This window comes from Hippocampus zosterae, chromosome 19 (assembly GCF_025434085.1).
Source record: "Hippocampus zosterae strain Florida chromosome 19, ASM2543408v3, whole genome shotgun sequence".
NCBI classification, from domain to species: domain Eukaryota; kingdom Metazoa; phylum Chordata; class Actinopteri; order Syngnathiformes; family Syngnathidae; genus Hippocampus; species Hippocampus zosterae.
Genome location: NC_067469.1, coordinates 11,296,466 through 11,324,438, shown reverse-complemented (window position 1 = coordinate 11,324,438; position 27,973 = coordinate 11,296,466). Strand labels below are relative to the sequence as shown.

Below are 27,973 nucleotides of genomic sequence, written 5' to 3'. Positions count from 1 at the left end.
ATCATTTTAAATGGGACTACAATACACATTTTTTCTGTTCAATTAAGCCGTTTTTAATCGCGTTTTAGTCTTGTCCCACTCCAATGAATTACTTATGTAGTTTGCATTTGTTTGAATTTTTCTATTACTGGTACAAAATTACGCCACATACAGTAGACCCATTTTTAAGTGATAAGGCATTGTTGGATATATTACATGTTTCTGAAATTGTCCAATGAAGTGGGTTCACAAATGGTGGAAATGAATGTATTGAAAAACGATAAAAATAAGTGTGTAGGAATTCAGAGAGTTGGTCCACCATTTGTTGACCATCTTAAGTTTTGGCTTTTCTCTCATCATGAAGTTACATATGTTATGCGGGGCCTCATCTTGGTGAGACATGCCCAGAAGACCAGAAAAGATCCCAATCAAATGGCCAAGCCACCTTATTAGCCTCATCTCAATGTGGAGCCCGTCCTAGATGACCGAGCTTCTCACGATACCTCAAATGCAGTGTTTCTCCTTTATTTTTTGTTAAGCCCCGACCCCCGACCCTCACACACACCTCCGCTTGGGAGGAAAAAAAAACATTATCCGCCCCGTCAGCTTTTCAATGCGACTGAAATGGCACGATACGTCTCAAATATTGTATTAAGTACTCTTCTGCATGACGTATCCTTAGTCACAAAAATATATAGATCTTAAAAACTTAAAACAAAGAAGTCTCAGTTAACAATTTTTGGTCTGGAACAGTATTTGTTTTTTTTAAATTTATATTGCACTGATATTGAACTGTGTACAGCTCTATTCTGAAACATTTATTTTTGGGCATGCAAAAACTTTGGTTTGTCTTCTAATATTTATTCAAATAAAGGATATCTTAATCTTAGTTGATGTGCAATTCCACTTTATTTTCGCATGCCGAAAAAAAGCATGTTCCATGGGGTCACACGCCCTCCCTCCGGCACCACTATTTGAGAAGTACTTCTCCAAGGTAGAGGACGCCACCCTGTGGAGGAAACTCATTTTGGCTCTGGTGACCAGAGCTGAGGGTGGAACGTAGGTTGACCAGTAAATTGAGAGTTTCACTTTTGGCTCAGCTCCTTTACCACAACGGACCAATACACAGTCCACATGACGACAGAAGCTGCACTGATTCGCCTGATGAGCTCGCATTCTATTATTCCTTCACTCTCGAACAAGACCCCGAGATACTTAGCACCTCCACTTGGGCTTGCTTTGGCGAAGTCCAACTCTCACCGGAAACAAATCTGATTTGCTGCCAGCAATGCAAAACAAACTGAGGACAGTCATACAGCCCGAGTTCAGTACCCCATACTTCCGTAGCACTCCTCACAGAACGCCTTGAGGGACAGAGTGTAACGTCTTCTCCAAGTCCACAAAAAACACAGAGATAAGTTCAGTGAATTCTCACGCACCCTCAAAGACCCCGTTAAGGGACGAGAGCTGGTCCGCTGATCAGCAGCCAGAAGGAAAACCACACTGCCCCCCATGAATCTGAGATTCAATTTCCCGACCGTACCCTCCTTTTTAAGGACCTCTGAATAGACCAGGGGTGGGCTTGGGGGCCACATTGATTTCTAAAATGTGACAGGTGGGCCGGGTCAGAACAAATACGATACATATGAAAAACCGCATATGTTGACATTCCATACCAAACATCAACAGAACAAAAGCATTCAAGTAGTGACATTTTTTTAAATGAGAACAGTGAAACAACTATAGTGCATGTCCTGTATGAACGTCCAAGTATGTTCACAACATACGTGTGTGACAACACAAGCAACAAAGTGCAACAATATATTGCCCAAAACTGTTTATAATACAAACACTGCAGCATACAGTACATGTATATGAACAAAATATAACAAAGTTAGGACTATTTGCTACAAAATTGAGACGAGTAAGGGACCTGGAAGCTTTCCTTTCCACTCATTCACCGTCTCTAACTTGACCTGCCCTTGATCACGACGCAAGGCATCGTTGCTCAGCTGATGTTGTGCAACGAACTTTTGAAGCAAGCGACGGAACGCTTCAAAGTCCTCGATGGCCATAGTTAGCGCTATGGAACTCGCCTCCTCTCTATTTGGCAGTCCAGTTTGCGGAAAGTTTTTAGCACAATAACAGTCAAACCATTCCAGGAAACGTTCATTTACTCGACTGTCCGTCGAGCCGCAAGCAATTCATTCTGAGCATGGAAATTGCCAACATCGGACTGAGCATGAATCGCTTCCTCGTTTTTCGAAGTCTCGTAGATTTGAGTCTTTCCGACTCCAAACATCTCCTGAATGTTTCGTATTTTGTAACCCACTTTGTTTAATTAGATACTTTCTCTTGCCCGGTCATTACTGTTCCTCTTCGTTTGGATGCCATGACCTACAGAAGGGGTCCCCAATCTTTTTTGCCCCACGGACCGGTTTCAATTCAAATTCAATTCAATACTATGGTGAATATTCTATTTTCAAGAGGTTCATGTTAGCATTGATTAGTAGCTATTGCTCACAGTTTTCGGACATTAAGCGACATTTAGTGAACTACATGTTTAACTAGACGTTTAGACTATCACTGTGTGTCACAGTTTGGCAAGTGAGGAGGCACATATTGAAATAGAGTCGGCAAATCATGATTTGGATCCGTTTCATGAAAGAAATCACTGGAGCCGCAAACCCTTTGGACGTTTAAAATGAAGATCGATGCTTTTCATTTCTACTGGAGATACCAGTTGAACTCTGTGGCCCACCGCTTGAAGCGATACGTTAGCGCACCCGCACAACTGGATGTTCCCTTTGTTATATTCATAACATTGAGTTAGAATGAGCCAATGCGATTTGATTGTCTCCAGCATGCCTGCAACCGCTGTTAGGATAAGCGGTTCAGATAATGGACGGATGGATGGATGGTAACGCAATTAAAAGCAATGATTCAGTATTAATCCAATGAGTTCTGGCTTGATGATCCTCGGAGCAATTTGTGAAGGCACCTTCACAAGTTGCCTCACTTTGCCACATCGAATACGGATGCGACGCCAAAGTCCTCAAGGTGAGTATGTACCATGGTACCTCTACTTACAAACATCTCTTCATACGAAATTTTCAAGTTACGAAAAGCCTCAACAGGAAAATATTGCCTCGTTTGTTCCGAAATAAATTTCAAGATATGAAAGGTAAAAATGCAGGATGGGCTGCAACTCGCAGCTCTGAGTTTCCTGAATGCAATATACTTATAGCTGCTCTGCCATTGGCTATTACTGAACATCATGCTGGCAGCCCATTGAGTAAGAGGGATATCTACCGTATGTGTCTGTATGTGTAGATAGATAGATGTCTATGCAGCGTCCTCGTCATTCGCCCCTCGGGCCACGAGGCGTTCCAATAGTTTTACGTAAATGTGAATAATTCAGAAAAAGTGTTTACCATTCAGGCGATCGCTCACTATGCTGATGTATGCCTTGGACATTTTCAAAGGATTGCTAAAAGCCGACAAAAGCAAACGTCCTTGGATCAGTTCTTTACAAAACGACAGGCAGAAACCACTTCTGAGAGAGAACATGGACTAAAGAGGGTAAAAATCGATGACGCAGTTAAAAGTTTAATGACCATCATTTTTTTTTTTTACATTATACACAACTCTCATTTATTGTGTAATAGTATAATTGTAACATGCATTTCTCGCAGATTTTGATGCATTTTTATGCTTTATGTCTGAATTTTGGGGGCTTGGAACGGATTAGGGCATTTACATGGAAAACGAGTCTCTACTTACAAATTTCTAGTTTAGAAATTTCTTCCAGAACACAAATTTCTAAGTAGAGGTACCACTCTATATGTTTTGCAAATGTTGTCAGTGATAATACTTGCCAGTGGTTGTCGCAACGGGCGCCATTCAAAACTTTTGACTAGGAGTGGCAGTGCAGTGTGTAGCAATACAGTACGTATAAGTACTAAGGGTATTCATAATCGGACGCGCCCATGCATTTCATGTGCAATGGGTCTGCGCCCAAGACAAGCCTTTGGCTGCTGCACAGCTGACACTGCATCTGAGCCCCTTGGCCCCTCCGACAGGCAAAGAGCCCATGGCAAGGGTAAGGAAAAAAAACAATGCTGCCAAATTATGGAGAATATATCAAAACATCTTTTCATCTGAAATCCATGTAGATTACCTGTAAAGAAGTCCAGATCTAGAGTGAGCTCCATTGCTGGGTGTTTCTGTACATATTGGACACATATTTTCTTCATCTTTCTGACCAAAACTGGCAGACGTCCTTGCAGTGATTCCAACTTGACTCCTCCATCTTGTTCCTTGTTCTGAAATCCGCAGATCATCATCAATACACTTAAGTGATAAACCCATTCACTTGAGATGTGTATATAAATAAAGATGGAACCAAACCTGATGGTTTGTGTTCTTTCCTGGCAGGGCTTGTTTGAGGGCCTGATGAATTCGTTGAATGGGTGTTTCATCCGAATGTATGTCAGTATTGTCAAGAGAGACAATGTTTTTCTGTTCTACCAGAACAGTAAAACAGGGGCCATTCAGAATCTCCTCCAACTTCTTGACAAACTTGAAGAGGGTTCTCGACAGAAAAAAAAGGAGCAATAAGTACTTGGAAAAATTTTTCAAAGACTAAAATCACTGCTAGAAAAACATTGCGGCCAGTGGGACAATTTCTTACCGATGTGTCTTTTCCACTGACTGCTTGATAGACCAGAAACTAACATCATTCCACTTGGAGATTTTGACAAAATCCTGAGAAGAATGAAATTGAAGTGATTAATTGTCGTTATTTCATTATTATACTTCACATTTTTTTAATATACTATTAAAAAATAAAATAATTTTCTATGTACCTTGAGCTCCTTCTCAATCGGCTGTCTGAGCTGTCCGATTTTGTTCTGAATGCAGTCTGAAAATTGACTGTAATATTTGTGTAGGTTCCACAGAAGATTTGACAATGTAACTGTGAGGGAAGGCAATATTAATGGTGGTTATTTTGCTTCCAACCCAAAACAGTCAAACAAAGCAGATGATAAAATGTGCTTCAAATAATGCAAATACAAGTCAACATTAGTCATCATAATAATCCAGGGTCGAAATACATCTCTTAAGTAAACACTGAGATTGTGCAATGATAAGAATATTGCAAGAGCTGATGTACTACCTAAAGACTTAAGAAAGACATGGTACAGTCCCAGAAACATAGTAAACAGCAAAGTCCCACTATTACTTCTCTAATAAAAGTTGAAACAAGCTCGTTTACTGCTCATGTCTAATCATCTGAATTTTTGCTCAATTTTCACCCTAACCACGACTTGCACAGAGAAGGCTCTCTGGGATAACGATGGACATCTTTCACAAAGTTCCATCAAAAATTAATGTATGGAGGAGCGCTTTTAAGCGATGAAGAAGGCGCACTTTAGATAACTCTGACAACTTCAACTATTTAAACACTTAAACATATACAAATCTGTGATAAGAAACAGTGAAACGGAGTGTGAAGACATACATATCAGTAATATACTGTAACTCCAGAAGAAAACTGTCGATAAAAGGGACAGTTCGGAAAAACGACCAACCAGATGCTAGCCCCAACCTAGACGCGATTGTTGCAGTCTCAACATGGTCGAGAGCTGCAGATTGCCATCCCCCGCAATAGAGCCTACTCTGTAGAGCGCTTGTTGCAGTCTCAACATGCTCGAGAGCTGCGGGTTGCCGACCCCCGCAATAGAGCCTACTTTGCAGAGCGCTTGAGGTCTTCTTTTCTGAGGACTTCTGAGAGCAGTCTGTCCCAGGTTTCTTGAGTCATTCTTCCAGCAGCAGTTTCTTGGAAAGTCCGTCATAAATGGGTGGTGCATTTTTGTTTCAGAGATGCTATGAGGCAGCAAAATGGATGCAAGTCCAGCTACTTGGCTCAACTTCTACTTCATGGATCTGGTGACTCTAGTCGTAACTCTTTGGTGAAATTTGAGCCACGCCTAATTTTTTTTCTTTTTCTTTGAGAAATGTGTTGAGGTAAGCAAGTACAGTACAGCGGTACAGTGAAACTTCTCTAGTACAATACCATGGGCGAAAATACCCCCTATTGTGAAAAAAATCTTCATGCATTAACACCATTCCCATTCTACTGCCCCCCATACGACGAAAAAAAACCCTGTTGCGTGATACGAAATCATTTTCTCTGCTCCAGCCTCGCGAAGACATTCACTACAACGAAGTCTAATCCAACACCGACCTCTGCTGCTTGGTTCGGAAACGGTAGCAGCAACCACCACACTGGTTTACATAGTGAACGATGTTTAATTCGGTCACAGCTGCGAGTTTCCTGAACGCAACATAATCATAGCTGCTCTGCCATTGGCTTACCGAGCATCATCCTGGACTCCGATTGGCCAAGAGGCACCTCACTCTCTATGTGTGTAGATACTGAAGCTAGATCCGTAGAAGATAGAGTGGAATGCATCCGATTAGCTGCTCAGAGTAAATTGCTTATGGCTAGACGGACATTCAAATAAACGAACGTTGGCTCGTATTACAAGTAAAGCATTTTCCTCGAAAATGCTTTACTTGTTATCATGCTAAAAACCGTACACTAACTGGAGCGCTACTAAGAGAGAAGCGCTCCAGCTAGCTAGCTAGGTTTTTAGCCTTCGAGAGCTAACTATGGCCATCGAGGACTACGAAGCGTCCCGTGGCTGGCTTTAAAAGGTCATTGCATGACATCAGCTGAGCAACGCTGTCTTGGGTGGCGATCGAGGGGTGGCCGAGTTAATGGCTACAAAATGGAGCTTTGGATGTCAACCAGCTAAGACAAGAAGACCCCCCCCCCCCCCCCCGTTGTGAATTTTTTTTGCTGCAAACATGATTTAGTTGTAGCGGGGTTTCACTGTAGTTGCAAAAGGTGACATTCAAGATCAGATTGGCAGTGCTATGCAAATAGATGGAGCAAAGTAAGTTCTGTCTCTAGGTATTAACTGCCCCAATGCATTTTATGCGACCCTTTTCAGGCTGGGCTCTGGTGACGGGTCTGCCTCTGCCATAAAATCCAAACATGTCCATTACGAGTGTATGTAAACTTTTGACCATAACTGTGTTGTGTCACAAAGAGAAGTGCAAGCTGACCTTGTCCAGGCTGACTGGGGAGCAGAAGGAAGTGACAGTGAAAGCTGAGTAACATGGCCAAGCGGGTATGGAACTCGCCCAGGCTCGAACCCTCCACAAAGGCTTGTAATGTGGATGACAACGAGGACAGGGACAAACCTCCCAACTCTTCGCCTACATAGGACAAGAATGTCATACAATGATGGAAAATGGTCACTCAGCATCTCAAATCACAGTAAATAAAATGTGAATGTTTTAAAAGCAGGGTAGGGGCAGTCATCATCGGGTTGTATGGCTCAGATTATTGTCCCACTTATGAAACAGCAAACAGAGCTGGTGTGTGCATACCTGTATTTGCATTCATCATCTGATCTTCCAGATATTTTGCGAAGAGCTGGTAAATAGAAAACCAGTGCTTTGTGGATTTCTCAGTATGTCGTTTCACAGCATTGTCCAGACTGCTTGACCAACAACTGCCACAGAAGATTGCATTGTCTACCATTACTATATATACACACACATCAATATTTACATTAAAAGTACAACAAATAAAAAAAACAAATAAATGTCACTCCCCGCCCCCCTGTAACAAATGGTAGGTGAAATAAGACATCAGCATTATACATACAATGTGTGTCAGACTCGTCTGGCCCCCAAAAAATAATAACAGATTTTATATATATAATCTATAACCACACCCACACACAAAATAATATGCAATAGACACGAGGAGGGACATGCTGTTTCACAATCATGTTGAAATAGGGAGGCGGTAGGACATCCTTCTACAACCAGCTCCACACTGTGCTTGAGGAGATCCCCAGACATGACATCAAAATGCTGATAGGAGACTTCAACGAAAAACTGGATAATGACAGAAGGGGCCTGAATGCCACAGTTGGACCACATGGGTCTGCGAGCTCCACGAACGACAACGGGGAGAGACTGTTGATGCTAACCAGTACCAACGGCCTCAGCATTGGTAAGACCTTTTTTGAGCACAAGCGGATCCACAAAGTAACCTGGGTTTCGCCTGGTGGCGGGACCCGGAACGAACTGGACTACATCTGTATCAACACATGGTGGCGCTCGTCATTGCTCGACGTTTGCGCCTACAGAGGTGCAGATGTGGGTTCAGACCACTTCCTTGTGGTGAGTAAAATCAAGCTGAAGCTGAAGAAGGTGAAGAAGGTGCAGCCCAAGAGACCTTACGCGGTGGACAAGCTAAAGAATAAAAACTTCTCAAAAAGCTTCTGCGAGGAGTTGAATAGGAAGCTCAGAGTATCACACCACCTTGCAAACATTGAAGAGCAGTGGAGTATGTTCTCTTGTGCCATTGCTGAAACTGCAGAAGCAGTTATAGGCAGAAAGACGGGTACCAACAAAGAGAGATGGATAACAGACAACATCTAGAAATTGATTGATGAAAGGAAAGTGGCTAAGATAAAAAGAGAACAAAAGAGGAGGCTCCGGAGCTGGAGGATGGAAGACGAGGAGTACAGACGCTTGCACAGGGCAGTAAAGAAGAGTTGCAGGAAGGATAAAAGACAGTGGCTAGAAGAGAAAGCAAGAGAGGCACAGGAAGCAGCAGAGAACAACGACACGACGACCCTATACAAGATAGTGCAGGAGCTAACCAACTCCAGGAGCAGCTCTAGCGTGCCAATCAGGAGCAAGGATGGCAAGACACTCCTAAGCGACGAGTAGCAAGAAGCAAGATGGCTGGAACACTTCAGGGAGGTTCTCAACCAACCAATGCCTCCGGTGCTCTTCAATTTCGACCAAGAGACACCAGCTCCAGCTCTAAATATTACATCGAAAGAGATATCAGAGACTGAGGTTGCCAGACCAATCAAGGGCCTTAAGAACAACAAGGCACCGGGACTCGATGAGATAGCTGCCGAGCTGTTGAAACATTGCCAAGATGCTGTTGTGGAGAGCCTTACCCACCTGTTAAACCTGATTTGGCATGCTGAAGAGGTTCCTGCCGACTGGAGACGTGGGGTCATTGTCACGCTCCCCAAGAAGGGAAACCTCGCAGACTGCAATAACTGGTGGGGCATTACACTACTGTCAATCCCCAGCAAGGTATTCTGCAGTGTTCTGCTACATCGCCTTAAAGATGAAGTGGACAACATCTTGAGGGAAGAGCAAGCCGGTTTCAGGAAGGGAAGGTCTTGCGCCGAACAGATCTTTACCCTTCGAAACATCATAGAGCAGTGCTAAGAACTTCAGATACCACTCATGATCAACTGTATCGATTTCAAGAAAGCCTTCGACAGCATCCACCGGGAGTCACTGTGGCAGATCGTCCAGCTGTATGGTGTACCCCTCAAGTACATCAACATCTTCAGGTCATTGTACCACAACTCAACCTGTTGTGTCAAAACCAACAGTGGCGCAACTGATGATTTTGACATTATCACTGGTGTAAGACAGGCTTGCATTCTGTCACCCCTACTCTTCATCGTCATAATTGACTTTGTGATGAGGAAGTCCATCACAGGAACAAAAGTTGGTATCAAGTGCGGAGGGAGCAGACTAGCTGACCTGGAATTTGCAGATGATTTGGCTCTGTTAAGTCACACCCAGCCCGCACTCCAGGAGTTGACCAACAATCTGTATGAGCTCGGAGTGAAGGTCGGTTTACGAATTAGCCAGGAAAAGACCAAGGCCATGGCCGTCGGACAGTACCAACACCTTCAACCACTCACTCTACATCAACATGACATAGAGTACATTGACAGCTTCACATATCTTGGGAGTAACATCTCAAATACGGGTGGTGTGGAGAAAGACGTCAACAGTAGACTTGGTACAGCTGCGGGAGTGTTCCAACGCCTCCGCAACATCTGGTCATCGAAAGCCATCACTACAACCACCAAGCTACGCCTCTATATGTCAGTGGTTATCCCAACAGCGATTTACGCCTGTGAGACATGGATGAAGACAGCCAACATTACCAACAGGTTAGATGTCTTCCATCGGCATTGCCTGAGATCCATCCTGAGGATCTCATGGAGAGACCACATCACCAACGAGGAGGTGATGAACTGTCAGACATTGTCTCTGAAAGGAGAAGGAAAATGATCGGCCACGTACTCCGACTGCCAAGAGAGAGACCGGCAAGTGTGGCCATGGACTGGATGCCAGAGGGTGGAAAGAGGAAGAGAGGTAGGCCAAAGAAGACGTGGAAACAGACTGCCAAAGAAGACCTCAGTGAGAAGGGTCGCCAGTGACCGGAACAAATGGAGGAAACTCGTCGCCCAATGTTCCAAATAGGAACGGGCGGAACTAACTAACCAACTAACTAAGGACATCCAACATGTTCCTATTGGTATGTTAATGATAATAAGAGGAAACTGGATCCATCAATCAATGGACTGTAAAAATTAGCATTGTGTATTCAACTGAAACAAAATGTATGAAATTAAATAAAACAGACATTATTTGCAACAATACTTGCAGGTATAGTCATGCAACAACGGTTGCAGGACTATATTGTCTTACTTTAACTCCAGTTTGTGCCACTTGATAATGAGCTGTGTAACTGGTGCAATGTTGCTCTGCAAGGAGACCGCACGGCTGGCATTATTCTCCCAATCCTGACAAAAGCATTCGTCAAAACATTAAAATATGAAATACCTATCAGATGGAGATAGTGCACAGAATTAAATAATTATAAAAAACGTTTTTTTTTTCTTCAGCACTTTGCTTGGGCGAGAGACTAGAAAAATGCTGTCTCCTAGTCAATTCATTTTTTATTACAGGAACAGCTGGTCCATGTCGACAAAATACAAATAAAAAACAGACAAGGAAAAAAAAATTAAGATGGAAAATAGTATTTAGTGACGTCAAACAAATTGCAAACAGATCTTACCTGTGCTTTACTCAGTAGTATCTCCAAGCCATTGAGAAACTTTGCTATGGGACTGGACAAGCTGAAACCCATGATCCTCTCAATCACCACAATCAGCTGGAAAGAAAAAAAAGACAATTGAAAAAAATAAATTATTATCCTGAACTTCATTCTGCATTGTATTTGATACAATTTACCAGAGACAAGCAGCCTTTATTTTCAAAAGTTGGATCCTGGAATGTTGGAATTCTTATCTGTCACTGACCTGCACAAGCGCTGGGTGCTCGGGCCATTCCTCAAGTCTCTTATTTACAGCTACCCTCATCTGTTCCAGAATAGGAAGACAGAGGCGGGCCTCACTCATATTGGGGTGCTGATAGAAGTCATAAGGCCCTTCTGAGTTGAGAACCAGAGTATCTGTTCCTGGTGACCCTTGCACTGTGTTCTGGATGAGAGTTGACAGCAGCAGTTCACTGCCTGCAAACTGCTGGTTTAGTTCTGCAAATATAGGGGAACCATATTTAGACCAATTCAACATTATTAATAAACACAGTACATTTGGATTGGAGAGCAGTGTTTTTAAAACCCTGTGCCAGTGTTCCGCGAGATCTTGTCAGGCGTGCGGTGGGAAATGATCCAGTTTGTATGCCTGTGTGGTCTACTGCCTGGCAGAGTAATCATGTAGTACTCTTCCATACCGGTAGGTAGCAGCACAGCTAGCAAATTGCCTTATGCTTTGAGACAAGTGATGTTTCCGGCGCGAGGCAATAGAACGAAAGTTATCTTTCATTTAGATTTACTTTTAGCGGAGATGCAATGGCACCGACTCCGTTGTGCTTCGTATGTGGTGAAACAAAGCTATGGTCCCTAGTAAACTTAAACTCCATCTCCAAACAAAACACCGTTCACTTCGAAACAACAATGTGGAGTATTTTGTTCGCCTCCGTGAATACACGGAGAAACAAGCAACGTGCATGAGAAAACCGCTAAGGTAAACGACAGAGTTGAAAGCAAGTGTGTGGAAATATGGGGAAATGCCTGCAAAACAAACACACTGCCTATTCTCAAACTACAAAAAAAAGCAATTCGAATTATTAATAGATCAAAATATACGGAACCCACAAATCCACTATTTATCAAATTAAATACGATGAAATTTTATGACCTGGTTGACTTTAAAATCGCCCAATTAATGTACAAAGCACACAATAACCTGCTCTGCCAAAACATTCAGAAGTTTTTCGAAATTCGAGAAAGCAACTATGAATTAAGAGGTACCATCTTATTCAAAAAACTCAAAACAAGAACAAACATCAAGCAAAGAAGTGTATCTAGCAAAGGTGTTAATCTGTGGAATAATCTCGAAACGGACCTGAAAATGAGTAAATCGGTTGCTGAGTTCAAAAACAAATTTTAAAAAATAGTACAAACAACCTACATCAATCAGAGTTAAAATGATAAATTCTAAGCATTAAATATAATGATAAATCAGAACTAAGTTGATAAACAGAGAAAGGTATTGAAATATCCATTATGAATACAAGAGAAAATTGACAAGAGTGCCAGGGTGTGGATGTATATAATCCCGATACAACCCAAAAGTTGTAAAAATATCACGGTTAAGGGTAAAGTATGAGCCTTAATGGAGACTTCTTACTTTTTTCTTTTCTGATTGATATAAAAATGATTTAGTAGATATAAACACATAACGGGGTCGGACTGGATACGTTTTTTACTTCATCCTACTCCCTTGAACATAACTGTGTTGAAACTGTATCTACCTTATTTTCTGTCAAACTATTACTGTATATGTTTTATGTTCAATAAACAAACAAAAAACAAGTTGCCATGGCGCTGAAAAAGGGGCTAAATCAAAAAAGTGGCAGAGCAATTAATACTCCCCGCCTGCAAAGCCATTGTAAATGAGATGTTCGGATTCGAAGCGGCGAAAGAAATAGCCTGATTGCTGTAAAAACTAAAACATGGAAAGAATGAGAGCTATGGAGGAAGAGCTTTGCGTGTCTTTCATCGATTGCTGCCAGAATATCAGATCTGTGTTCATCCAAACCGTTTATCACGAGTAAGAATAAATATGAACGATTCTAAAATATCACAGGTACAAGTCGCCAATGAGTGAAGGGTGGGAGTGTAAGAGAACGGTAAAGGCACGTTGGTCGTGAAAATACGGTAATTGTTAAAAAAAGCTTTCACCCCCCACATTTTCAGTTAGTGGTGTGCCGCAGGATTTTTTTTCAATGAAATAAATGTGCCTTGGCTCGAAAAAGATTTCAAATCACTGTTGTAGAGCACAGTTCGGGAACCTTGCAAATATTTAAAAACCTCCCCGTCACCCCTTTTGGGGGCACTTGGCTCAGATAACGTGTGTATTTGTACAAATGTAAGGGTACCGTATTTTACGTACTATAAGGCGCACCTACAGGCATTACATTTTCGCAAAAGCCAACAGTGCGCCTTTTAATCCTTATATATGGATCAAACTGCTGATTTCTTGGACGTAGTGTAAAGTGCTTTGTAACAACCGCAGTGTTTGTGAAAGCTCAATATAAATAAAGCTGGACTGTACTGTATTGTATTCTTTAGTGCAGCTCCATCTAGTGGATGCATAATGCAACTGCAACCACTATTCCGGCTTCTATTCTATGAGCTTTATAAGTGCGCCCAATATATGATTACAGTTTTAAAATAGACCATTCTTCGAAGGTGCACTTTACACTCCGAAACACCGTATAAATGCGGAAAATATGACACTCCGTAAAATCTCAAACCGTCCAGTGGGTACGCTCTTCATGGGACAATATGGCCTTACGGACACCATTTTAGTTAGAACAATGCGGCAGCAATGCACCAGCTAATTATATTATGTTTTCAAATCATTGAATGTTGGGCTTTAAGTGCATTTGACAATGATAATTTTGAATAGTGGAGAAAATCAAATTTTACATTATGCGTGACTATAGTGAATTATAAAATGCTCAACAAGGCTGTTTAATCTCAAAGTTTGTTTCACATTTCAAAAATTCGTGAAATGCTGGGTTGTGTGTCGTCTGTATTTGAATGATTCTGATTTCGATTCCAGTTCCTCATTTTGACTCTGGTTCCAAAGGATTGTCAATTCTGATTATTTTGGGGTACAAGGTCAAAAAAGTCTGCATGGCTTGAATAAGGCCTCTCGAAACAACAGCCATGCGTTTTAAGCGACCAACAGAAAAGACCAGCAAATATTTGACACAGCTCTTGGGCATTGGGTGGCAACGTCTGTTTTTATCCCTCACTTGTTTGTTTCCAAACAGACACATCATTCGGTAGGGTCACTGACCACCCCAAAATCCTTTAAAACTTTTAAAAATTTTGGGGGGGAAAAACTAACTAAATTTAAACATGAGTGTAAATGAGTGTACACGAATTGCTTGCACTGATGGGCTAACCTAATCTAGTGAACCCAATAGATAAGCAGAACACAATTTGGTAACCCATTCTAGATTAGTAGAATTACTTTATAAACTCAAAAATTGTTCCTCGTTGGGGAAAATTAGCTTGCCTGCCAATTTGGGAAATCTGCCGGCAGCATTGTGGAAAACATTATTGTCTACTGCAGTAAACAAGAACACACTGTGGCTTGGTCTAAAATAATACTTGTGTGTATTCATGCTACCCCTCCGTGAGTCGTCACCTTACCGTGGTGGAGGGGTTTGTGTGTCCCAAAGATCCTAGAAGCTAAGTTGTCTGGGGTTTTATGCCCCTGGCAGGGTCACCCATGGCAAACAGGTTCTAGGTGAGGGGCCAGACAAAGCACGGCTCAAAGACCCCAATGATGATTGAAATAAATGGATCTAGGTTTCCCTTGCCCGGACGCGGGTCACCGGGGCCCCCCTCTGGAGCCAGGCCTGGAGGTGGGGCTCGTTGGCAGGCGCCTGGTGGCCGGGGTTACACCCATGGGGCCCGGCCGGGCACAGCCCGAAGAGGCAACGTGGGTCCCCCTTCCCATGGGCTCACCACCCATGAGAGGGGCCAAAGGGGTCGGGTGCAATGTAAGCTGGGCGGCAGCCAAAGGCGGGGACCCTGGCGGTCCGATCCTCGGCTGCAGAAGCTAGCTCTTGGGACATGGAATGTCACCTCTCTGGCAGGGAAGGAGCCCGAGCTGGTGTGTGAGGCAGAGAATTTCCGACTGGATATAGTCGGACTTGCCTCCACACACAGCCTGGGTTCTGGTACCAGTTCTCTCGAGAGGGGTTGGACTCTCTTCCACTCTGGAGTTGCTCATGGTGAGAGGCGCAGAGCAGGTGTGGGCATACTCATTGCCCCCCGGCTCAGTGCCTGTACATTGGGGTTCACACCGGTAGACGACAGGGTTGCCTCCCTCCGCCTTCGGGTGGGTGGACGGGTCCTGACTGTTGTTTGTGCATATGCACCAAACAGCAGCTCAGCATACCCACCCTTTTTGGAGTCCCTGGAGGGTGTGCTGGAGAGTACTCCTGCTGGGGACTCCCTTGTTCTGCTGGGGGACTTCAATGCTCACGTGGGCAATGACAGTGAGACCTGGAGGGGCGTGATTGGGAGGAACGGCCCCCCCGATCAGAACCCGAGTGGTGTTTTGTTATTGGACTTCTGTGCTCGTCACGGATTGTCCATAACGAACACCTTGTTCAAACATAAGAGTGTCCATATGTGCACTTGGCACCAGGACACCCTAAGCCGCAGTTCGATGATCGACTTTGTAGTTGTATCATGGGATTTGCGGCCGCATGTTCTGGACACTCGGGTGAAGAGAGGGGCGGAGCTGTCAACTGATCACCACCTGGTGGTGAGTAGGCTCCGATGGTGGGGGAAGATGCCGGTCCGTCCTGGCAGACCCAAACGTATTGTGAGGGTTTGTTGGGAGCGTCTGGCGGAATCCCTTGTCAGAAGGAGTTTCAACTCCCACCTCCGACAGAGCTTTTCCCATGTTCCGGGGGAGGCGGGGGACATTGAGCCCGAGTGGACCATGTTCCGTGCCTCTATTGTTGAGGCAGCCAATCTGAGTTGTGGCCGTAAGGTGGTTGGTGCCTGTCGTGGCGGCAACCCCCGTACTCGCTGGTGGACACCAGCAGTAAGGGATGCCGTCAAGCTGAAGAAGGAGTCCTATCGAGCCTTTATGGCCTGTGGGACCCCAGAGGCAGCTGACGGGTATCGACTGGCCAAGCGGGCAGCGGCTTCGGTGGTCGCCGAGGCAAAAACCCGAGCGTGGGAAGAGTTCGGTGAGGCCATGGAAGCCGACTTCCGGACGGCTTCGAGGAAATTCTGGTCCACCATCCGACGTCTCAGGAGGGGGAAGCAGTGCACCACTAACACTGTGTACAGTGGGGATGGGGCGCTGCTGACTTCGACTCGGGACGTTGTGAACCGGTGGGCAGAGTACTTCGAAGACCTCCTCAACTCCACCAACACGCCTTCCTTGGAGGAAGCAGAGCCATGGGACTCTGAGGTGGGCTCTCCTATCTCTGTGGTTGAAGTCACCGATGTGGTTAAAAAGCTCCTCGGTGGCAAGGCCCCAGGGGTGGATGAGATCCGCCCGGAGTTCCTCAAGGCTCTGGATGTTGTGGGGCTGTCCTGGTTGACACGCCTCTGCAACATCGCGTGGACAACAGGGAGAGTGCCTCTGGATTGACAGACCGGGGTGGTAGTCCCTCTTTTTAAAAAGGGGGACCGGAGGGTGTGTTCCAACTACAGAGGGATCACACTCCTCAGCCTCCCTGGTAAGGTCTGTTCAGGGGTGCTGGAGAGGAGGGTCCGTCAGGAAGTCGAGCCTCAGATTGAGGAGGAGCAGTGTGGTTTTCGTCCCGGCCGTGGAACAGTGGACCAGCTCTACACCCTTAGCAGGGTCCTTGAGGGTATGTGGGAATTCGCCCAACCAGTCTACATGTGTTTTGTGGACTTGGAGAAGGCGTTTGACCGTGTCCCTCGGGGAGTTCTGTGGGGGGTGCTTCGAGGGTATGGGGTACCAAACCCACTGATACGGGCTGTTCGGTCACTGTACCACCGATGTCAGAGTTTGGTTCGCATTGCCGGCAGTAAGTCGGAATCGTTTCCAGTGGAGGTAGGACTCCGCCAAGGCTGCCCTTTGTCGCCGATTCTGTTCATAACCTTTATGGACAGAATTTCTAGGCGCAGCCGAAGCGTTGAGGGGGTCCGTTTTGGGGGCCTCAGTATTGCATCCCTGCTTTTTGCAGATGATGTGGTGCTGTTGGCTCCTTCAAACGGGGCTCTCTAACTCTCACTGGAGCGTTTCGCAGCCGAGTGTGAAGCGGTTGGGATGAAAATCAGCACCTCCAAATCTGAAACCATGGTCCTCAGTCGGAAAAGGGTGCAGTGCCCCCTCCGGGTCGGGGAGGAGATCTTACCCCAAGTGGAGGAGTTTAAGTATCTTGGGGTCTTGTTCACGAGTGGGGGTAGGAGGGAGCGGGAGATCGACAGGCGGATCGGTGCAGCGTCTGCTGTGATGCGGACGTTGTATCGGTCTGTCGTGGTGAAGAAGGAGCTGAGCCAAAAGGCGAAGCTCTCAATTTACCGGTCGATCTACGTCCCAACCCTCACCTATGGTCACAAGCTATGGGTCGTGACCGAAAGAATGAGATCCCGGATACAAGCGGCTGAAATGAGTTTTCTCCGCAGGGTGTCGGGGCTCTCCCTTAGAGATAAGGTGAGAAGCTCAGTCATCCGGGAGGGCCTCAGAGTCGAGCCGCTTCTCCTCCACATCGAGAGGAGCCAGATGAGGTGGCTTGGGCATCTGATTCGGATGCCTCCTGAGCGCCTCCCCGGTGAGGTGTTCCGGTCCAGGACACGCTGGAGAGACTATGTCACCCAGCTTGCCTGGGAACGACTCGGGATCCCCCGGGGAGAGCTGGAAGAAGTAGCTAGGGAGAGGGAGGTCTGGGTTTCCCTGCTAAAGCTGTTGCCCCCGCGACCCGGCCCCGGATAAGCGGTAGATGATGGATGGATGGATGTATTCATGCTAGCTTGTGATTTGAGTTGACCTGCTCTTTAGTTATACGATGCCACCATCGTGACATTAAACATATTTTATTCTTTAACTTGTCCAATTATGACTTCGCTTTCGTTCAACACGGGGCACTCTGTTCAGTCTCCATGTCATCAAAGTGTTGCACTGAAAAACGCTGACCACGCATACAGAGCGCATCAACTAAACATTGCGTACCGACTCAACAGTTCAAGACTTGCGTACCGTATTTTCCACACTAAAAGGTGCACAGGATTATGAGGCGCACCTTCAATGAAGGGCCTATTTTGTATTTTTTTTTCATATGTTGGACGCACCGCATTATAATACACAATCGACAAGGCATCCACTAGATGGAGCTGCGCTCAAGGAAATGACAAAAGAACACTACACGACACCCAGATTTATATAGCGTTGATCAGATGTCAGTAAAAATGTTTTAATAAAGCAGCGACACCGTTCACTTAACCAACAGCAAGTTATAACCGAGTCGTTAACATTGAACTCTCTTGCCGCTGCTCTATTTTTGTGTTCAACTGCGTAACCCCATCGCCTTAAGTTTGAACTCTGCGTTGTAAGCATGTCTCGAGCAAGGAGCAATTTTGGGGGGTTGACATATTACCGTACTAAACATATACAAGGCGCATCGGATTTTAAGGCGCACTGTGAGCTTTTAAGAAAATGGAAGGCTTTTAGGTGCGCCTTTTAGTGCGGAAAATCAGAGTACCGTACTAATATCTTGAACCATTCAGTTGGTACGCTCTGCATCCTATATGTACATATATAAATACATGCAGTACGAACATACACAAAGTCCATACATTTAAGTATGAAAATTATTTCTGGTGAATGTTAGTGAGAGTTCAAATAAGGACACTCACCAATTAGATGATAGAAGTGTGCAATCAGCGGGGCAGCAATTTGGTAAGAAGAAACCAGGGCCTTGATAAAGTCATTGCTTTGACTGTTGGGTAATCTGCTCCGGTACCACAATGACTGAGCATAACCAAGACATAGGCGCTGATGAATTTGCACGACTGTGTTCATTGTAGGAGTCGACAGAAAACTTTTTTCATCGAGCCCCCTACTGGCTTCATCTTCCTCCAGGTCTGCATCAGTGGGGCCCTCCAGGCTCGGCAGAGACATGTCTGAAAAGTCCTGGACAGAATGTGAAAATATGAACTTTTAAAATTCAGTGCAAATCTTTGAATACATTTCCCTGCCAATTAACATATGATTAACTTTTTTTCTTCTTTTCTTTCCCCCAAGATGGCGCCCGAGTAGGCAGCCTTCGGCAAGTGCTCTTCAAGAGCCTTGCTTTTTTGTTCTTTTTTGGTGTTTTTGTCTTTTGTTTTGTCACATGTTGTTTGTGGTTTCATCATGCGGACCTGATATGGACTGTTTTCAGCGTTTTTTGGCCACGACATTCGTCAAAGAAGTATCTGTGCTTGGTGGTTGCGCCTTCTCGGCAGCACGCCTGCACCAGCGCAGATTTTGATTGGGAGGAATGTCGGTGCCATTGACTATCGGTGCTGGACAGACCTGGGGCGCTTGTGTTTTTTGCGCCTGTAATGGGCAGCATTTTTCACAACCCCGTTTTGTTCAGTGGCTATGTCGGCGCTGTTGGACGGTCGGCGTTGGTGTGGCTGAATGGATGGCTGCTGAAGTTGAGGATGAGGAGAGAGGAGCGTTGGCGCAGAGCGCCGATGCACATTTGGAACCGCGAGTCGCCGCTTGGAATTGAAATGGATTTCCATGGGACAGGAGAAGTGAACCAATCTCTTTTTTCGTCAATGGATGCTACAGCTTCTTGTTGACTTTGAAACTTAGCTTGTAGCCGACGTGTGCACATTCTGAGCATGACGTCTCTGATCCACTGGTTAAAGGAAACTTTGATTCTCTCCTCTTTCATCTCAAACTGTTCAAACACAAAGCGTGTGATGGAAAAGTGGTTATAACTGCACGACTGTCCGTGTTTCATGTTATGTGTTGTGTTTACCATTTTACTTTGTTAATTGTTTTGTTAAGCGCTTTGTTACAGCTGCCGCTGTTGTGAAAGCGCTATATAAATCAGCATGTATTGTATTGTATTGTATATGAAGTGTACGTTTGCACAATCACCCTTTACTAGTGTGTCTCTCATCATTTGAGCTGCTTCTGAAGTTATTCATACAATTCTGACTGTAATTAGAACTGCCCGTCAATGAGAAGCATTGTGAATTCTATGATAAGTGCATAAGTGCCTGTCTGCTGTGTGGGGCAGCAAACTCCGCGGACCTAAGATGCCAAGGAAACAGCCTTGCAAATATGATGACAGACGGTATTGCTTATTTCCTGCATCACAGGGTGCTTAGGAGTATAAGGTGCGCCTTCCACGAATGACCCATTTTCAATTTTTTTCATATATTGGGTGCACTGCATAATAAGGTGCATACAATACAAGCTACAATAGTGGTTGTGTTATGCATCCACTGAACCATAGGTGTCAAACTCAGGTCCTGGAGGGCCGCTGTCCTGCATTATTTTCCAGGTCTCCCTGTTGCAACACACCTCATTCAAATGATCAGAACATCAGCAAGCTCTGCAGAAGCCTAACATTGAACCTGTTCATTTGAATCAGGTGTGTTGCAACAGGGAGACTTGGAAAACATGCAGGACAGTGGCCCTCCAGGACCTGAGTTTGACACCAATACATTAGCCATGCTAAAGGGAAAATAATACAATAGAGGTTTATTTATATAGCACCTTCACAACCTCTGCAGCTGTAACTAAGCACTTTACAGAATATTTAAAATACTTAAATTGGCCTTAAAGTAGTCGGGATCCAACCCATTCAGTGATTTATAAATCAGTAGCAGATTTCAATTGAATACCTTATCAAATAGAGGAAACAGACATCTGAAGTCCTTCTCCTCTTGCTGTGCCTCAGTCAGTCCTGTACCATGCTGCTGACTACGACTGCGGTACAGACAAGCCTCCTGCTGTTCTTGGTCTCTCTTCTTTTTCTCCATTTCGTCCCACTCATTCACTAGAGCCTGAGGGGCATCATAGCACGGACAATAACAACATAAACAACCAAATCACGTTTAAGGAACAAACAATTCAATTTTCCAAACAATTCAGTGGCTCTAACCTGACAGATATGCCTAAAGATGTTTTGTGTGTCATCGCTGAACTGTCCTGTGCTAAGTGCGTGGCACTGCACAAACAGAAGAGCATTGAGTAGTAATGTGGAGGGTGGCACGTCCACATGAATGAGGTCTTTTTGTGACAGCAACTGCCCAAGGCTACGCAAAGTTCCCTGACATTCTTTGGAGCAGAGGAAATCAGCATGGGATAGGTAAGACTGCATACTAGGGGTCAGGGAGGGAAAGGAAAGGAGGCAGGAGACCAGTTTGGAAAGTTCAGGCACATGATAGAGAGAAGAAGTTATTTGGGAGGCAACCAGCTTCATGCCATGTCGGAGCTGGATGATTCCAGTCTGCACTGGACCGACGACATCAGGGTAAAGAAGATAGTCCTTTTTTAGCCTCTGGTAGAAGCACTGCTGAGAGTTCTGCCACACGCTCTCCTCCTTCAGAAGACTCTGGATGGCCGATCGTGTTAACGACGAGGAACTCTGCAGAGCACTCTGTAGGTGTGAGAGTAGGTCTTGCACTGCTGATGCCTGACCAATGCTGCAGAGGTAGTGCTGGAGATCCTGGAATAATCTTCCATAGTTGGGTTCCTGGGGGCGAAATGCCTGCTTCCTGGAAAGCTCGGCTATTTGTGCCTTTACCTGCTGCATACGGATCCAGAGGTACCTATAACCACAAATCCCAAAAAGGCGTTTATTGTTGAGTTCAAAATGCAATTTTTCATTCATAAACTATGAACGGATCTATGGAGTGTGAGACGGTAGGTCTGATCATATATATATATATACACACACAGTATATATATGATATTTTTTAAAGATGTGATCCCTGTGTAACCATTTCTTCATTTATTAGAAGTTGGCCGTGACGAAACATGCAATCATCTATCATGTAGTGATACGACTACTGATGGGGTTTTAAAGTTTAATAAATTAGACTGTTGGCACTATTCCGTTTTAAGTCTTCTCCAAAATGTCCAAAGTATTTCACAGTGGGTATATCAATGAATGAGGTTGAAAACCAGTCAGTTGGTGTGTGACAGATCATTCCCTGCCTCAGCCTGGTTCCTACCTTGGATTGTATTTGTGCTTGTGCACTTAATTAACAGTACAGTCCGGTTTTGGTGTTCATTATAGGGTGAAAGTTGCAGCTGTCTACAAGTGTGGTCTGAATGTGTGGCAACAGTGGGGAAAGGGAACAGTATATTTGTTAAAAAAATTGTGTGTGTTTTTTTTCGGGTACTCCAGTTCACTCCCACATTCCAGAGACATGCAGGGTAGGTTAAATTAATACACTAAATTGTCCCTATGTGCGATTGTAAATGTGAATTATTGTTTATCTATGTGTGCCCTGAGATTGGCTGGAAACAGGTTTGGGGTGTACCTTGCCTACTGCCCATAGAGAGCTGGATTAGGCTCCAGAACGCTTGTGACCCACGTGAGGATGAGGGGAAGAGAAAAATGGATGGATGGATGAACTATGACATGAACGACTACATTTTAGAATGTAGAAGAACTTTCCCAACACTGGTTGCACAAATGCTGATATTTCAAGTTACAGTCTACAGTGCAATAAAGTGTGGGAAATGAACAAAGATAGTGTAAGGAAGGTAGATTAAAAACAGTGGCCTTTAAGTAAAAAAACAAACAAACAAGAAATGGCTAGTGGAAATTCTGATTGGCTGGTAACTTTACTGAGTCACCTGTGAATAGGAATTCGGATCTTCGAATATTCGTAAGTGGCCATGGCAATAAAATAAATAAATAAATAAAGTTGAATAATGATTTGTGGTATTGGATCAAATACGATGTCAGTTGACGCATCTGAAAAAAGAATGTGGATGGAGTTGATACACAATAAATCATAGATGAAGTTCTACTGGCTCAGACCTGATTCGAGGATGTTTGAGACCATCAGTGGTACTACTCTCCTCCAACTCCGCTCCAGTCTTCAGCTCAGAGGACATGCTCCGTACTTTCCACTCTGTCTGCAGAATGGCTAACTAAAAGATTGAAGAAGACAAAGACTTATATTGAAATGAATGTTTGTTCCATCTCTTGGAAGTATACCCTTAATGTACTGTAGTTAGAAAATCCCAAGTGGTACCCCTACTGACGAAATTAATTGGTTCTGCAAGAAATTTCTTAACTAGAAAATTTTGTAAGTAGAGACGCGTTTTCCATGTAAATGCCCAAATCCGTTCCAAGCCCCATGTTTTCTAAAGCATAAAAATGCATCGAAAGATGTGACGAAAATACATGTTGCAATAAGATTATTATTATTAAGAGTTGTGCATAATGTAAAAAACTAAGAATAAAAATGATGGTCATTTAACTTTTAACTGTGTCCTTGTTGTTTTTTGCCCTATTGAGTTAATGTTCTCTGTCAGAAGTGATTCTTGCCTGCCACTTTGTAAAGAACTGATCCAAGGACATTTGCTTTTGTCGACTTTTAACAATCCTTCGAAAATGTCCAAGGCAAACATCAACATAGTTAGCCATCGGCCGACTGGTGAACACTTTTTAGGGTGATTCACATTTACGTAAAACTATCGGAGAGGCGAACGACGAGGACGATGCATAGACACATATCTACAGTAATATATCGCTTATCACGGTTAATGGCGACCAGAACCTTCCGCGAAAAAGGAAAATCTGAAAAGTGGGTACCCCCACTGTACAGGTATATGTACATGTGTATGAGTATATATAATATTTATCAGGCCAAATTTAATACATACATGTCGAAGTAAATGTTTGTAGTAATTAACATTACTTAATGCTATATACTAATATATATATGTACATGTAGAAGATGTATAAGTTAGGTTAACGTATAAATAACAAAGTACCGTAAACATAAAACATACATGTAGTACCGTATATGTTACTCTATGTAACTCACTTTCGCTGCCTCCCACGGACTTTTTGCGGCATTTTAACTTTTTTTTTGATGAATACTTTTGAAAAATCCGTGATGCACTGAAACCACGACAAGTGAACTGCAAAGTAATGAGGGATCTAAATTCAGACACATACGGTAAAGGTCCCTCTTAGCCAATGGAATGCCAGGAAGATGCTATGTAATAGTCAACAGCAGAGTAGCTCTAAGTATGTTGCGTTCAAGAAATTCAGAGCTGCGAGTTGCAGCCCATACTGTATTTTACCTTTCAAATCTTGAAATTTATTTCGTAACAAGAGGCAATATTTTCCTGTTGAGGCATTTCATAACTTTAAAATGTCATATGAAGAGACGTTCGTTCGTAAGTAGAGGTACCACTGTAGATGAAAACATTTGATTGTACCTCCTGCTGGGCATAATTGAGTTTGTAGGCTCTCTTGACAGCTGGGTCAAAGATGGTCTGTGGTGCCCATAAATTGATATTAAGCAACCCCATGTTGACCCAGAACGCACCAGCGTAGGCCACAGAGTTGGTGCCTTGAACTTTGTTTTCAACAAACTGCTTCAGGCAGGCAATACAGGTATCCACTACTCCATCAGGAAGCAATTTCGGGGAAATGCAATCGCTGAGAATTTTCTGGATCTCCTCAGCAGCAATTAGTGGGTTGGATTTCTCAACCACGCTCTCACAGAGAGCCAGATAAACCTCCTGCAAACTGTGAGGTAACATGTGTGCCATACTCTGTAATTGTCGACGTAGGATGGCACCCTGGAGCTTCAAATCTGTGCCTCTGAAGAGAAATGATCAGAGAAACAAAGGTTTGCAAATTAGCAGTATGACCATATTTTCTGCACTATAAGGCGCTTCAGATTATAAGGCACACCTTCAATGAATGGCCTATTTTAAAACTGATTTCATATATAGGGCATACTGCATTACTAGGTGCATAGAATAGAACAGTGTTTTTCAAACCCTGCGTCGCGGCACATATCCAATTGCTTTTAGGTGCGCCTTATAGTGCAGAAAATACGGTATATTGTAATGTTGCCTACCTTAGGTTGGCCAATGCTGGAAAAGCCATATTGTCCCACAAGATTGCAGACAAATCCTGGAGCTGCTGAGTCTGTTCCTTCCACTCCCCCAGGTTCACATTTGAAAATAAGAGGAGAGCAGTCCCTGATGGTTCCCACTGTCTTGCAGTTGCACAGGTGTTGAGCACTCCCAGGGCACAATGTGACCACACAGCTTTATTTAACAAAGCTGGTCCCTAAAAAGAAAATACTTTAAAACAGGTAATGTGCTGTCTCTACACAATCATTTTCTGTGCAGATATACAGGTATATCAAAAAATGTATATTCATAGCCAATACCATATTTTTTACTGCACAATGTGGCTCTGAATCAGGTTGTTTCTCAGGATTGAGTGGATTCCATTTCAGCCAACGGTCAGGGTCAGATGTTGCGCTGTTCGTCCACAGAGCAGCCAAAGCCTCAGACAGGAGCTCACACCATACAAATGGTAGTTCCTCCACCGGCTGTTGGGTATAAACATCACCATTGTACACTCAAAGATTACTTTATAAAGGTGAAATTTCCTTGGACACTACTCAAATTATGAGAAGCGAAATTTGCCCAGCACTTGAAACTATAAAACACCAAAGAAAGGGACTTTTCATCCAACTCACTACAATAAATATCAACTTGTTCTTGTTTTGCCTGTAATTAAGTAGAAGACATTTCTTTCCCAAATCAATGCATCTCTTTATTTTTTTATTCTGTTTTTATTCTAATTATATTCACAAATCCAAATTAATAAGTATCTTAAATATTAAAGCACAGATACTACATGTATAAAAATAACATCTGGGGTGCACCATATAGTTTTCAAAATATATTTTTTTAAATGACTGGCAGAAAAACACAAATGACTGTCTATTCGCAGCAACAACTTTAACCACCTCTCACAATTACTGTACAACACTCCTTTTTGAAGCCTCAGAGTAAATGTTATTCTATCCATTTGAAATATCTCATAGACCAGGGGTGCCCAAACTTTTTGGACCGAAGATCTACTTTTCGATCAACTAACCTCCCGGGATCTACCCTTACCGGCACGCACGCACACACACACGCACACATGCACGCCATGATGAGAAACAGCCTGAAACTGAGGCATGCGATGCACTTTTGCAGCTATCGTTAACTATCGTAGCTCACACGTACAGTTGTAAAGTGCTTCCCTGGGCCCTCCTAGATTCCTATTCTTTGCCCGTGCCCTCGGTGAATTGTACACGAAGCAAACTCCGAATGAGAATAATGACGATAAAAGATAGAGCGCAACAGCTCTGATTACAAGCTGCAATTGCAGACTGCTGAGCTCAAACAACTTCCGGTGACGTAATCACGCGCCACCATAAATTCAAGATTTACCTGCTTTATTTTTTATTTTTATTTTTTTTGTGAAAATGAGACTGAGAGGATGATTAGGGTGCAACGTACATTAACACAAAAAATATATATTACTAACATGTACAAAGAGACACAAATGGTTGTTTTTTTGTTTGTTTGTTTTTTCTCCTCGACACTCCTCGGATCTACTTGGGACCTGTCTTAGATCTACCGGTAGATCAGGATCTGCCTAATGGGCACCCCTGTCATAAACAATGTCCATCCAATCATTTACAGTTGGTTTTTCTGCTTTTAACCATTTTCTAGTGATTGCACTAGAAAATGTGCCATCACTGGAGTGCTGGATGCAAGAAAATCCAGCACTCAATATCTGAAAGAAATATTTGATTTGAGCATTTTCTGATGCTGTATTATAGTGGTGAACGAAGATAATGCAACAGCCTAAATTAAAAGCACCAAAGGTGCTTCCACCAGAGGTGCAAGCACAATCTCATCAAAAGCAAATTCTAGTATTCCCTCAATTTACAGTACCGTAATTTCCGGACTATAGAGCACACCTGATTATAACCCGCACCCAATACATTTTTAAATGAAAAACCATTTAGTAAATACACAAGCTGCACCTGTCTATAAGCCGTTATCTTAATATTGTTTTTTACCTTTGACCCATTGGTGCAGAGACTTTATTAATATATCAAACAAAGGAACCTTAGTGAATGCCCCTAACTTGTTCTATCAGAAATGTTTGTCCAAATCCTCTATTGATTTTAATTTATGCCCTCGGGCACGCTATGATTTTTAAAATATTCGAATGAAGGTATCATGAAATCCACATTTCTCTGTCATTCTTTTAAGGTTCTTTTCACTTTCTTCTCTTTCTTTCGCTAATTGGAGAAGATAAACCATTCCCTTTAAAAAGTCAGTCAACACATTTACATTTACCGTATTTTCACGAGTATAAGGCGCCATTAAAAGTCTTAAATTTTCTCCAAAATGGACAGGACGCCTCATGATGCGGAGCGTCTTGTGTATGCGCCGAGTTCCAAAACCTGACTGACAGCCGACACGCTGTTTATATAGAGAAAAGGCGCAAGTGACTGTGGACAGGCATGCGGCAAAGAAGTCGGCCAATCAGTGAAGGGTGGGCGTGTATATATACATATATGGAGAGAGAGAGAGAGAGAGAGAGAGAGAGAGAGAGAGAGAGAGAGAGCGAGAGCGAGAGCAGATGTGAGAGAGGACAGGCATGCGGGGGAGAAGTCCGCCAATGAGTGAAGGGTGGGCGTGTAAGTGGACGCTAAAGGGACGACCGAAGCAGGTACCAACACCTGTATAGAGTGTGGCTATGTGCATTGTTGCAAAACAACTTCGGTTTTGGTTTCTAAGAACCCCCGAAAATAAATTCTACAAAGAGACATGCCTAGGAAGCTCAGTTCAAACTTCAAGCCATCGGTTATGCTTTTCGCATGCGTGCCCATCTCACAGCAGCGGTGAAAAACCAAGTCGAGCAAATGAACTCTGAGCTTGCCGTTATTCCCGGAGGCTTGACTAAAGAA

The 27,973-nt window shown here is 43.7% G+C and overlaps 1 protein-coding gene across 6 annotated transcripts in view; it reads right to left on the bottom strand.

Moving 5' to 3' along the window:
* Positions 1 to 27,973, bottom strand: part of mdn1 (midasin AAA ATPase 1) — a 168,921-nt gene that overhangs the window by 40,701 nt on the left and 100,247 nt on the right. For all 6 annotated transcript variants that reach the window (XM_052052117.1, XM_052052118.1, XM_052052120.1 and 3 more), the window contains exons 59-74: positions 25,379 to 25,543; positions 25,061 to 25,275; positions 24,411 to 24,798; positions 22,996 to 23,108; positions 21,103 to 21,772; positions 20,843 to 21,004; positions 18,851 to 19,127; positions 11,220 to 11,452; positions 10,976 to 11,071; positions 10,606 to 10,700; positions 7,444 to 7,568; positions 7,117 to 7,269; positions 4,848 to 4,957; positions 4,673 to 4,746; positions 4,390 to 4,573; positions 4,160 to 4,304 (exon numbers count right to left, since the gene is read on the bottom strand). In XM_052052117.1, coding sequence (XP_051908077.1) covers positions 4,160 to 4,304; positions 4,390 to 4,573; positions 4,673 to 4,746; positions 4,848 to 4,957; positions 7,117 to 7,269; positions 7,444 to 7,568; positions 10,606 to 10,700; positions 10,976 to 11,071; positions 11,220 to 11,452; positions 18,851 to 19,127; positions 20,843 to 21,004; positions 21,103 to 21,772; positions 22,996 to 23,108; positions 24,411 to 24,798; positions 25,061 to 25,275; positions 25,379 to 25,543 — 3,205 coding nt within the window. The remainder of the gene's footprint in view (positions 1 to 4,159; positions 4,305 to 4,389; positions 4,574 to 4,672; positions 4,747 to 4,847; positions 4,958 to 7,116; positions 7,270 to 7,443; positions 7,569 to 10,605; positions 10,701 to 10,975; positions 11,072 to 11,219; positions 11,453 to 18,850; positions 19,128 to 20,842; positions 21,005 to 21,102; positions 21,773 to 22,995; positions 23,109 to 24,410; positions 24,799 to 25,060; positions 25,276 to 25,378; positions 25,544 to 27,973) is intronic.